The 12,521-nt window shown below is 51.4% G+C and overlaps 1 protein-coding gene across 4 annotated transcripts; it reads right to left on the minus strand.

Moving 5' to 3' along the window:
• Positions 1-222: 222 nt before the first annotated feature.
• On the minus strand, positions 223-10,821 carry RHBDD2 (rhomboid domain containing 2). 4 transcript variants are annotated; one of them, XM_055292815.2, is made up of 5 exons: positions 9,465-9,515; positions 8,291-8,412; positions 7,545-7,952; positions 5,939-6,089; positions 223-1,145 (listed from the first exon to the last, which is right to left on the minus strand). In XM_055292815.2, the coding sequence occupies exons 3-5, from the start codon at positions 7,705-7,707 to the stop codon at positions 788-790; spliced, it is 672 nt and encodes a 223-aa protein (XP_055148790.1). In that variant the 5' UTR covers positions 7,708-7,952; positions 8,291-8,412; positions 9,465-9,515; the 3' UTR covers positions 223-787. The 4 variants fall into 4 exon arrangements, with proteins under 4 accessions (XP_055148790.1, XP_055148788.1, XP_055148792.1 ...); XM_055292813.2 differs by lacking the exons at positions 8,291-8,412; positions 9,465-9,515 and adding an exon at positions 10,513-10,821; XM_055292817.2 differs by lacking the exons at positions 7,545-7,952; positions 8,291-8,412; positions 9,465-9,515 and adding an exon at positions 10,513-10,778 and having other exon boundaries at positions 5,939-6,053.
• Between the last annotated feature and the right edge of the window lie 1,700 nt (positions 10,822-12,521).

Below are 12,521 nucleotides of genomic sequence, written 5' to 3' on the forward strand. Positions count from 1 at the left end.
CCCTCTCCCTCAGGGCAGCAGTGGCTCCTGCTGGTACCCATCTCATAGTTGCCTGCTCCCACGAGACCCCCACTCCTGACCACTGGGCCCTGGTCACCTGCCCAACCTGACCCTGGCGCATCTCTCCTCTCTGCCGCCACATCACACATTGTCACTGCCCAGATCTCAGTGCGCTCTCTTCCCCAGCCAGACCACAAAAGAAGCACACGCCAGCACAGCAGGTCAGAGGCTGTTTCTTTATATAAAGGCAGACAACATGGACCCCTCAGCATGCTGCTGCAGTTCACGGGGGCCTGTCCCACCGCTTCTGGGGAGAGGAATCGGGGTGGGGGCGCCCGCAGCAGGGGAGAGACACTACACAGGCCTGGGACCACCAAGCACACCAGCTGCGAGCTCCTGAAGGGCAGACACATGGACACTGTAACCACGAGCACAGCACAGCCACAGGGAGGAACAGTGGGGCTGGGGACAGACATCGGCAGCCACTGCCAACTGCTGCCCTCTTCTGCCATGAGTTCCTTGGCGAGGAGCCTTGTCTGTGTTACTAAAGAGCCACGTGACTTTATGTGATGGCAGAACGTCTTGCTTTCTGCATCTGTAAGCTGGGCCAGTACACTGTACTCTACAGGGCTGCCGTGAGTACAGATGAGACTGAAACAGGGATATTGATCAAAGTACCCCAACACAGAGCCTGGCACATAGAGGTGTTCAATAAATAACTTTTGTCAGGAGAATCTTAGGGAGGACCTTCAGAAGACCAAGTGAGATGACTTCCCTAGCAATTCCCTCAGGGCATGGGGACCCTGGAGGATTCCTTGGAGCCTGCAGCCCCTGGTGTGCCCAAGGCCCCAGAATACACCGTGCCAGGGCTGTTCACAGGCATGGGGGGCTGGATGCCCAGGGAGGTGCCCACAGAAGCTGGGTAGACACTGGATGAGGTGGGGTTTGGACCAAAGTGGTTCTGCACATAGCACAGGCCGGAGGCAGGCTGGTATGGAGGCAAGGTGGGCATGTGCCCGGGGGTGCAGGAGGGCCAGGAGGGCAGCTTCTGACCACTGGCGTGCTGCGTCTGGGACACAGGGTGGCTTGGGGACAGGTGAGGGTGGCAGCTCTGTGTGGGGTAGGAGCCAGGCACCGGGTTCAGCCTGGAATGGAACAAGAGAGAAAATGGTCCTTCAGTGAGTCATGGTGAGGTCACGGCATCTTGTTGTGCTTGAGGTTGCCCCTCCTTTCTAGTACAACATGCCTTGGATGTTTTCTGTGACTTGCTCTAAGTACCAAGTGGGAGAAAGGTTAACCTCAACCAATCAGACCACAGATGCCCAGAGAGGGTGGGGCCAGTTGCAGTCCTACAGCAAGGGAGTTGTATGAAAGGACACTGGACCTGCCACTGAGACCACTGGAGGGGTGACCTGCTCACAGCAGCTTCCAAACCAGATGGAGCGTCGGGACCAGGTCACAGCTGCCAGTGCCTGTGTGGCTGGCTCGATAATTCTGCCCAAAGAGAAGGGATTCAGGCTGGGCATGGTGGCTTACACCTGCAATCCCAGCACTTTGGGAGGCCGAGGTGGGTGGATCACCTGAGGTCAGGAGTTCGAAACCAGCCTGGCCAACATGGTGAAACCCGGTCTCTACTAAAAATTAAAAAAAAAAATTAGCCAGGTGTGGTGGCAGGTGCCTGTAGTCCCAGCTACTCAGAAGGCTGAGGCAGGAGAATCGCTTCAACCTGGGAGGCAGAGGTTGCAGTGACCCAAGACTGTGCCACTGCACTCTAGCCTGGGCGACAGAGCGAGACTCCATCTCAAAAAAATTTTTTTTTAATTAGCTAGGCCTGGTGGCATGTGCCTCTAGTCCCAGATACGTGAGAGGCTGAGGTAGGAGGACTGCTTAAACCCATAAGTTCGAGGCTGCAGTGAGTTATGACTGTGCCACTGCACTCCAGCCTAGGCAACAGAGCAAGACTCTGTCTAAAAAAAAAAAAAAAAAAAAAAGAAGAATTTTTTTTTTTTTTTTTTTTGAGGCAGAGTCTCGCTCTGCGGCCCAGGCTGGAGTGCAGTGGCGCAATCTCGGCTCACTGCAAGCTCCGCCTCCCGGGTTCCCGCCATTCTCCTGCCTCAGCCTCTCCGAGTAGCTGGGACTAGAGGCACATGCCACCACGCCCGGCTAATTTTTTTTGTATTTTTAGTAGAGACGGGGTTTCACCGTGGTCTCGATCTCCTGACCTCGTGATCCACCCGCCTCGGCCTCCCAAAGTGCTGGGATTACAAGCGTGAGCCACCACGCCCGGCAAAAAAGAAGAATTTATCTATCAAGAAGAGCCTCTGAGGAGACAAGCTGTCCAAACGGCCATCTTGCTGCCAAAATAAACATGCGTGTCGTGACATGGCCCAGGACCCACTGTCAGGCTGCCTGAAACACAATATTCTGTTCTGAGTGTCTGCAGCAGGCCCCAGACCTGAGGAACTGGACTCCATGTCATGTGGGGAACACAGAAGGAACACCATCTTCCTCTTAAACCCTAAAATCTGCCTGTCACAGTGAGGCAGGATCAGACCTGGCACTGGGTGTGGCAGTGTCTGTGGGGCTGATTGCAGTTCAGCATGGAAGAACTTTCTTTTTTTTTTGGAGATGGAGTCTCGCTCTTTCGCCCAGGCTGGAGTGCAGTGGCACCATCTTGGATCACTGCAAGCTCTACCTCCCGGGTTCACACCATTCTCCTGGCTCAGCCTCCCGAGTAGCTGGGACTACAGGCGTCCACCACCGCACACGGCTAATTTTTTGTATTTTTAGTAGAGACGGGGTTTTACCGTGTTAGCCAGGATGGTCTCGATCTCCTGACCTCGTGATCCACCCGCCTCGGCCTCCCAAAGTGCTGGGATTACAGGTGTGAGCCACTGCGCCTGGCCCTTCAGCGTGGAAGAACTTTCTCATCAGGGCCAGTCTTGGAGAGTGAGCTCTTGTATGTGACATACAGTTGGAGACCACCATCAGCTATTACAGAGGGGATTCCTTGGTGACAGACAGGTCTCCAGATTCAATGAGAACAACTAAAACCCACAAAACACCTAGTCTTAAATGTACAGTCTCCCCCACATTGAAACCCCAGGAATTACTTGCCTAAAGCAATAATGCGGTGAGTCCACATTTCTGTTTTCCCAGCAGCCCTCCTGGCCTTTTAGAAAAATAGTCCAAGGGCTCTGAGCTGTTGACAGCTGGGAGCACCTCTTGGAAGAAGCTCCAAGGGGCAGCTTCCTATTCAACAAAAACCCCACATCCGGGCCAGCATGCAGGGGAAAATTTACTCCACAGCTGGTGGCGGGCCAAAAAGGGCCACTGACCAAGCACCTTGCCTTCTGATACAGTTTGGACGTTTCCTTTGCTCCAAATCATGTGTTAAGACGTGATCTCTGGCCGGGTGTAGTGGTGGGCGCCTGTAATCCCAACTACTCGGGAGGCTGAGGCAGGAGAATCGCTTGAACCCAGGAGGCAGAGGTTGGAGTGAGCCGAGATCACGCCACTGCACACCGGCCTGGGCCACAGAGCGAGACTCCATCTTAAAAAAAAAAAAAAGATCCCCAGTGTTCCAGTGCTGGAGGTGGGGCTGAGTGGGAAGTGTCTGGGTCACGGGGGCAGATCTTACGTGAGTGGCTTGGCTTCCTCCCCGCAGTAATGAGTTCTCCCTCTGAGTTTAGGTGAGAGCTGGGTGTTTAAGAGCCTGGCACCTCCCTCCCTCTCTCAACATGTGGTGCCGCCTCCCCTTCCCCTATGACTGGAAGCTGCCTGAGGCCCCACCTGAAGCAGATGCAGGCACCATGCTTCTAGTGTAGCCTATAGAACCGTTAGCCAAATAAACCTCTTTTCTTATAAATGACCCAGGCTCGGCCGGGCACGGCGGCTCACGCCTGTAATCCCAGCACTCTGGGAGGCCGAGGCAGGTGGATCACGAGGTCAGGAGTTCAAGACCATCCTGGCTAACACAGTGAAACCCCGTCTCTACTAAAAATACAAAAAATTAGCCGAGCATGATGGCGGGCGCCTATAGTCCCAGCTACTCGGGAGGCTGAGGCAGGAGAATGGCGTGAACCCGGGAGGTGGAGCTGGCAGTGAGCTGAGATCGCGCCACTACACTCCAGCCTGGGCGACAGAGCGAGACTCCGTCTCAAAAAATAAATAAATAAATAAGTAAATAAATAACCCAGGGTCAGGTATTTCTTTACAGCAATACAAAATGGATGAACATGCCTTTCCCAGCAAACTCCTTTTTTTGGGGGAGGACCACTGAAGGAAAGAAAAAGTCCTACACTGTGAGGTCTCAGCATGGACAGAAACCAGCAGAGAACTCAGAGGCAGGAGGCACTGGGAACAGGGGAAAGGGAGGGAGGTGGCCTCCTAAGCAGGGGACATGCTTCCAGACAGCCCTTCTCCTGACTCTGTTATCTGAAAACACAGGAGACTCGTGGATGAGAAAGACCCTTGTCCTCTTTGGGCCTCCTCTATAAAATGAAGAAGCGAGGCCACCCAAACTCTGGCGGCTTACCAGCACTTTCCATCTGAGAGTTAATGAGCCAAATGGAAAACAGTAAACCTCAACAGAAAACCTGGGCCGGGCCACCTCCTAAGCAGCCTAGTTGGCTGTGTGGACTGTCTGCACCTTTTTTTTTTTTTTGGGAGACAGTGTCTTGCTCTGTCGATCAGGCTGGAGTGCTGTGGTGCCATCTCAGCGCACTGCAACCTCCACCTCCCAGGTTCCAGTGGTTCTCCTGCCTCAGTCTCCCGAGTAGCTGGGACTACAGGCACCTGCCACTACGCCCAGATAATTTATGTATTTTTAGCAGAGATGGGGTTTCACCATGTTGGCCAGGCTCATCTCAAATTCCTGACCTCATATGATCTGCCCACCTTGGCCTCCCAAAGTGTTGGGATTACAGGTGTGAGCCACGGCACCCAGCCCTGTCTGCACTTCTTATCAAGGCTACTGTGTGTCACAGCCCAGGCTGACCTGCAGCGGGTATGTGTCTAACGTCAATTAGATAGGGGCCCTCCTGCCCAGCCTGTCTACAAGTCACTCAGGATCACACATTAAGTTTCCTGAAATGCCTTCCCTTTCCTGCTGTCACTACTTCAGAAGCAGTTGTGCAGAATCCAGAATGCTCAGAAGACATCTGTGCATGATTTTCCGATCTGCCGTACCTCATTTCTTTATCACTCATGGCAATAAACCAGCCATACCCTCTACATGCCCTGGAGTTGCTTTAATAAGGTTAGGCCAGGCTCAGTGGCTCACACCTGTAATCCCAGTACTTTGAGAAATCAAGGAAGGATCGTTTGAGACCAGGAGTTTGAGACCAGCCTGGGCAACACAGTGAGACCCCCTCCCTACAAAAAATTTAAAAGTTAGCCAGGCATGGTAGTGTGTGCCTACAGTCTCAGTTACTTGGGAGGCTGAGGTGGGAGGATCACATGAGCCCACGAGTGTGAGGCTGTAGCGGGCTATGATCATACCACTGCAATACCAGCCTGGGCAACAGGGCAAGACCCTGTCTTCAAATAAAAAAAAGAACAGAAAAACAGAATAAGATTTTTAACAGTGTTTGGCCAGGGGCAGTGGCTCACGCCTGTAATCCCAGCACTTTGGGAGGCGAGGCAGGTAAATCACAAGGTCAGGAGTTTGAGACCAGCCTGGACAACATGGTGAAGCCCCATCCCTACTAAAAATACAAAAGAATTAGCTGGACGTAGTGGTGGGCACCTGTAATCCCAGATACCCAGGAGGCTGAGGCACAAGAATCACTTGAACCCAGGAGGCGGAGGTTGCAGTGAGCTCAGATTGCGCCACTGCACTTCAGCCTGGGCGACAGAGTGAGACTCTGTCTCAAAAAAAAATAAAATAAATAATTTTTTTTAAAAAAAGATTTAACAGCACTTTTCTGTCACTTACTTCCGGCTCTGGGCTGCCCTCCTTTCGGCTGAAGACCCTGAGACGTACTTGAACACGGATATCCTCCTCATCAGGCTGAAGGGGAAGGTCTGATCGAGCTTCAGTGCCACTCGCTCTGAGAGGTCGATGGAATAGCAGTAGGTGAGGCCATCTGAGGTTGGCGTGTTAAGTGAAATTGGAGGCAGCAAAGGGAGGAGGGCCGAACACTCCCTGGGGAGAACACAGGTTCGCACTCACTCTACAGAAGCCTTCATGCTTAGCACGCCGCACACTCCGGCTAGAGTTTGCAGCTCAGGGGGAACCCAGAGCCAAAGGCTTCTTTTTTTTTTTTTTTTGACACGGAATCTCGCCCGGGCTGGACTGCAGTGGCGCAATCTCGGCTCACTGCAAGCTCCGCCTCCTGGATTCACACCATTCTCCTGCCTCAGCCTCCCGAGTAGCTGGGACTACAGGTGCATGCCACCACACCCATCTAATTTTTGTATTTTTAGTAGACAGTGTTTCACCATATTGGCCAGGCTGGTCTCAAACTCCTGATCTCGTGATCTGCCCACCTTGGCCTCCCAAAGCGCTAGCATTACAGGCGTTAAGCCACTGCGCCCAGCCCAGAGCCAAAGGTTTCTATTCACTGTACCTTACCGGGAATGAATGCGCCCAACAGCAGAGGGTATTAATGCCGTCCCTTCTCCTACACCCACCTGTGCCATCACTTGCACCCTTCTAGCCACTGCAGTCAGTCAGAAGCCAGCACATGCCTCTGCTGGTGTAGCGGGATGAGGCAGGAGGCTGTACCAATATCATCCCCAGGGACTAACACCTCTTGTCCTTTTATCCCAAATAGAGGGCACCTGCCTCAGTGCCACCATGTGAGCTTCATGTGGGCCTCTCTGGCTGTGCTTCCTCCATACCCTGTCACCATCCCCAGTGACTCGGTGGCATCCTGGTCATCTGACCTAAGTCACCCACCACTGATTAGGCAGCCACAAAGATTCAGCCTTTGAATAAAGGCTATGCTAGACTCTCCTGAAAAAAGCTTAGAAACAAACCTCAAGTTTCAAGCTAATCTTCAAGGAAGTTAACTGCCTATCAGAAAAGTCAACATTTTTAAAGGAAAACAACAAAATCTAGAGCCCCTAATCAGCATTCACAGTGTCTAGCATAAAATAAAAAATTATCAGATATGAAAAAAAAGTAAAAAAAAAATTATGATCAGATGAGAGTCGGGCACGGTGGCTCACGCCTGTAATCTCAGCACTTTCAGAGGCCAAGGCTGGTAGATCACCTGAGACCAGGAGTTTGAGACCAGCCTGGGCAACATGGTGAAACCCTGTCTCTACTAAAAAGAAAATATAAAAATTAGCCGGGTGTGGTGGTGCACACCTGTAGTCCCAGCTACTTGGGGGGCTGAGGCAGGATTGCTTGAACCCAGGAGGCAGAGGTTGCAGTGAGTTGAAATCACACCACTGCGCTCCAGCCTGGGTGACAGAGACTCTGTTTCAAAAATATAAAAAATAAGCCCGATTTTATCTACTTGACACCCCAGACCCTCCAGCCTGGTTCACCCTTTGACATGCATTGTGCTATAGCTCTCTGCTAGGAAGGATACAGGCCAGCCCAATGGACAGCCCGCAGACATTACTGAGGAAAGAGGTCTGGGGAATGAGCCACGAGGCGCCCAGCAGGAGCCATGGAACCAGGACTGAGGGCACAACCATGCCAAACACCAGGGCCCGCCTCATCCGAGAACGGACGGTGGTGACTCCCAGCATGGCAAAGGCCACTGGGGTGAAACCTCTGGCATCCTCCACTTCCCCCAGCTTTGACAGTGATGACACAGCCTCGAATGACAGGAAGATGATAGCGGAGAAGATGGCGAAGATCACGGTGAAGAAGCAGTGGCGGACGGTGCCCACGGTTCTCTCGAAATTGCCAGCAAAGCGCCAGATGATGATAGCGCCGCAGAGCAGGGAGATGGGATTCTCGTAGACAAAGATGTAGGTTACCAGCCTGTAAACTGCAGAGGGAGCCGGGTTAGAGGCCTGGCGGCAGGTTGCTCCCAGGAGGGAAGCCAGGTTATAAGCCACCTAGGAAAGGCAGAGAGCCCCCGTGACAGAGAAGTGAGAGCCAGCGAGTTGCAGCAGGAGGCAATACAAGCAGTGCGTTCAATAATGAAGGACCCAGAGCCTTAAAGGAGAGGCATGAATATCTAATCCCTACACTTCCCCAGGCCTGGAGCAACTCTTAGCGGTAACTGACTTCCATAGGGAAAAAAATAATACTTTTTGGTAGAGGGCAGTCTCTGAATTTGTAAAGTGCTTTATAATCCTTTTTTAGGTTTTCATACTGACCTACCTCACTGGGCAGTTTGAGGGTTAATTAAGTGTAACAGCTTCGGGGTGGATTGAGTGGGTGTCACTTAACACTCTGTGTGCCAGTCTCCTCTGCTGTAATCCTGACCCCTCCTTCCATAGTGGCTGTTCAGAGGAAGAAAAAAGGGACCATGAATTATTTTGCAGCTGTAAGAATTATAACACTATCATTAACAATAAAGATTATAGAAATTATAAGTCTCCTCAGAAAGTGCTTATCCGATCTTACAGGTAGACTGATGCTTTATATGTAATAAGACATCAAAGAATCCTCCTTTTTCCTTTTTTTAAATTTTTATTTGTAGAGATGAAGTCTTGCTATGTTGCCCAGGCTAGCCTTGAACTCCTAGCCTCCAGTGATCCTCCTGCCTTGAATTCCCAAAGTGCTGACACTACACGTATGAACCATCATTCCTGGCCTACTTTGATTTTTCTAAAAGCAGTTATCGCCAGGCATGGTGGCTCACACCTTTAATCCCAGCATTTTGGGAGGCTTAGGTGGAAGGATCACTTGAGCCCAGGAGTTCAAGACCAGCTTGGGTAACATAGTGAGACCCCCATCTTTAAAAAAAATTTAAAAATTAGTCAGGTGTGATGATGTGTACTTGTAGTCCCAGCTACTTGGGAGGCTGAGGCAGGAAGCTCGCTTGAGTCCAGGAGTTGAAAGCTGCAGTGAGCTATGATTGCATCTCTGCACTCCAGCCTGGGTAAGACGAAGCCCCTATCTCTAAAAAAATTTTAGAAGTGGTTATCTCTAAGTATTTTTATGTCCCTGCAGGCCAAAACACGACTAAACTCAAGGAGAGAGACCAAAGAACTGATGGTAATATTGGACTTGGGAGTCTAAAGACTTGGAGTGGAATCTCGGCTCTATTACATCCAGGCTGGCTGAGTTTAATCATGTCACAGGTCTTCTAGGCGTCAGTTTCCTCACTGTAAAGTAACAAGAGTTAGATTGAGGACTTCAAAGGTCCCTTACGTCTCTAATGCTCACATATCCACGAAACCCACACCCAGGGAAGCAGTGAACCCCAGAAAGTGAGAGGTTAACGTTAGGTTGGCATTTTGCTTCTGTCTGTGAGGTGGTGCTGTGTATACCTAGGGTGGGGGGAACAGTTTTAGATTTGAGTAGCGAAGCAGGCTATGGAACTATATACCTCAGTGTGGCCATCTCCAGAGGCTTCATTATCTGAAGAGTACTTCATTATTTGTTGAGTATTTCCAAAACTGAAATTCCAAGTATAAACATGAAAAGATTCTAGAAGCAACTCTACATGATTTGGAGATTATCTACCGGAAGGCTCTAGTTCCAAAACATCACAGAATAAAAAGAAAAATCTAGATTTCTATCTCAATTGTATGACGCAACAGCTCTGCGTCAATGAAACCTCAATCTTATCTAGATAACGGGCCAATAATAGGTCCTACGTCATGGGATCCTTGTGAGGGTTAAACGAAATTAATACATATCAGTGTGTGTGCTTTGCAAAACAGCAGGAGATATGCAAATTTCCTGTGTTCCTCTCGAGAAAATGAGGAAGTCACAGAGACTAGGAATGTCTTTTAGGAATGGATGTTTATACTTAATTGGTCTGCAAAATTTCTCTCCCCTAGAGAAAAATAAACACTTCTCTCCAAAGGCAGAAGACACCCTGGTACCCCATGAGCTGGGAATGGCAGTCAAGACTAAGATACAGATGAAAAAGCAGAAGAAATTCCAAATCTCAAGAGGGCAGGACGTTTATAGGGCTTATAGGGGTTTGTAGATAAAGTCCAATTGTCGTGATGCAGGTGAGAGAAAAACGTTTTTCAGTGGGGCTTAGGCCTAAAGCAGACGTAGGTGTGTATGTGAAATGGGAGGGGGAGACGAAAAATCTTTACCCTTGGAGAGCGAGCGTGGATTTGCTAGCGAATGGATTTGGGGCCTTGACCAGTCTGGTGGCGACAGGGAAGGGAACAAATTCGGGCAGGCAAGGGATTACAGTGATGACGAAGATCGGGTCTGCAGACAAAGGTGTGGAACATGGAGAGAAAGAGACGGTGCTGGAGGTCGGTCCTCCGGGGGGCGGGCATGGTGATGAGGACCGAGACAGGGGGAGACTGGCGGTGAGGCCTGAAGGGGCGAGTCCTGGAGGCTAGAGCCCAGGGACCGGCAAAGTCGGAGGACAAGGACTCGCCCCGCGATCCCGGCCCGCCCCTGCTCACCTTGCCAGTTGCGAAGGGCCTCGGACTTCAGCGTGAGGCCCGAGGGCGCCAGGGGCGGCTGCAGCAGGAACAGGCGAGGCCCGGAAACCAGCAGCGAGAGCAGCGCAGTGAAGAAAGTGGCGGATGGCACCTCGGGACACAAGCACCAGCTGCGATACCCGGGCCCCGAGGCCGCCATGGCCGCCGTCGTTCCCGCGCTCCGCCTCGACGCCGGCTGCCGGTCCTCGGCTCCTTCCGCCTCCTCGCGGCAGTTTCCCTTGGCAGCAGCGTAGGAGCCGGCCGGAGGCCACGCCTCCCAGAGGCCCCGCCTCCCAGAGGTCCCGCCCCATGCCAAGTTGCCCAATCCGGTCGCGTCGATCAGCCTGCCCCCGCGCGTGGGAGGCCGGGAGGTGGGGGGGGTCGGGGCCACTTCCGGGTAGGAATGTTCCAGCACCGTGTTTGATTCCATCGTACTCGGGCTGGTACTGAAACTGCTCCTATAAACTTTAGGAAATTAATCAGGGAAGAAGGGAGGGGGAAAAACGAAAATAAACGAAGCTTGCAGCACACTCAGCGTTCATCACTAGATCACCTTGCTCTCCGACCTGCTTGCTCATAGCTCTGCATATCAGCCATGATAAGTGCCCATCGTCTGTCCTAGAATCACGTAGACCCTGTCACAAGGTTACAATTCCCCTTAACTCCATAGGTGACAACTTGAACATTATGAAACGTTTCTCCTTGGAGATATTCTTTCAGTTCTTGCATACCAGCATAATTACTGACACCAATTGTTGTGAAGGAGCTCACAGAAGGAGACTCAATGGGGACTGCGGTTTCCACATCCTGAGGATTTCATCCCCCTTACCCTGACCAGTTGATGCCCCAATTTTCCAGCCCCTCACCCTTCACAATGCCATATAAAATCCCAGCCTGGAACTCCTTGGGGAAGATGGATTTCGTGGTCTCCCCCCATCTCCTCCTAGGCACCCTGCCATCGTTAAGCCCTTTTTCTGCTGATAACCCTGCTTCCTCAGTGTAACTGGTCTGTTACTGCACAGCGGGCCTAGGCACCTGTTGGTCCTGTAACAATACCTCATGATTATTATGCCTTACAGCTCACAGAACTCTTTCATATCACGATCTCCCCATCTGTATTCATCCCTATTACACCAAAGAGGAAACAGGACTAGGGACGGCCCTGGGTAATTCAGTTACATGGCAAAGACAGAATTAGAACTCAGTTCCTCCTGCTGTGGCCGGGAATTGGCCTCCAGTACAGCCAGGGGCAGCTTCATCTTCAGATTGAAGAAAAGGGGCAGGAGGCTGGGCGCGGTGGCTCATACCTGCAATCCCAGCACTTTGGGAGGCCGAGGCGGGCGGATCACGAGGTCAAGAGTTGGAGATCAGCCTGGCCAACATGGTGAAACCCCGTCTCTAATAAAACTACAAAAATTAGCCCGGCATGGTGGCGCGTGCCTGTAATCCCATCTACTCAGGAGGCTGAGTCAGGAGAGTCGCTTGAACCCAGGAGGCGGAGGTTGCAGCGAGCCGAGATCCCACCATTGCGCTCCAGCCTGGGTGACAGAGCAAGACTGTATCTCGGGGGAAAAAAAAAAAAGAAAAAAGAAAAGGGACAGGAAACGGGGGAAGGATTCAACGGAAGGGACTCAAAAGTTAGGGATCTATTTCAGCACTTTACAGTTTGAAAAGTGCTTTTGCTGGAGAACAGCTGTTTAAGGTAGACAGCTGGAATGTCATTCTCCCAATTATAGATGTTTCTAAAGGGGAGGTAACTTGCCCAAGGTCACAAGTGGGAAGTAGTAAAACTAAGATTTGTGTTTTTTTTGTTTTTTTTTTTGAGACGGAGTCTCACTCTGTTGCCCGGGCTGGAGCGCAGTGGTGTGATCTCAACTCACTGCAACCTCCACCTCCCAGGTTCAAGTGATTCTCCTGCCTCAGCCTCCCGAGTAGCTGGGATTACAGGCACCTGCCACTATGCGTGGCTAATATTTTGTATTTTTAGTAGA

The sequence above is a fragment of the Symphalangus syndactylus genome, chromosome 9 (genome assembly GCF_028878055.3).
Source record: "Symphalangus syndactylus isolate Jambi chromosome 9, NHGRI_mSymSyn1-v2.1_pri, whole genome shotgun sequence".
Taxonomy (NCBI): domain Eukaryota; kingdom Metazoa; phylum Chordata; class Mammalia; order Primates; family Hylobatidae; genus Symphalangus; species Symphalangus syndactylus.

Bases quoted from the DNA above. Each gene is read 5' to 3' on its own strand.
- RHBDD2 (XM_055292813.2), bottom strand. From the start codon at position 10,690: ATGGCGGCCTCGGGGCCCGGGTATCGCAGCTGGTGCTTGTGTCCCGAG. The intron at 7,953-10,512 runs GTGAGCAGGGGC...CTCCCTCTGCAG, and splicing joins GGCCCTTCGCAACTGGCAAG to TTTACAGGCTGGTAACCTAC. The intron at 6,090-7,544 runs GTATCCTTCCTA...CGCCAACCTCAG, and splicing joins GCTGTCCATTGGGCTGGCCT to ATGGCCTCACCTACTGCTAT.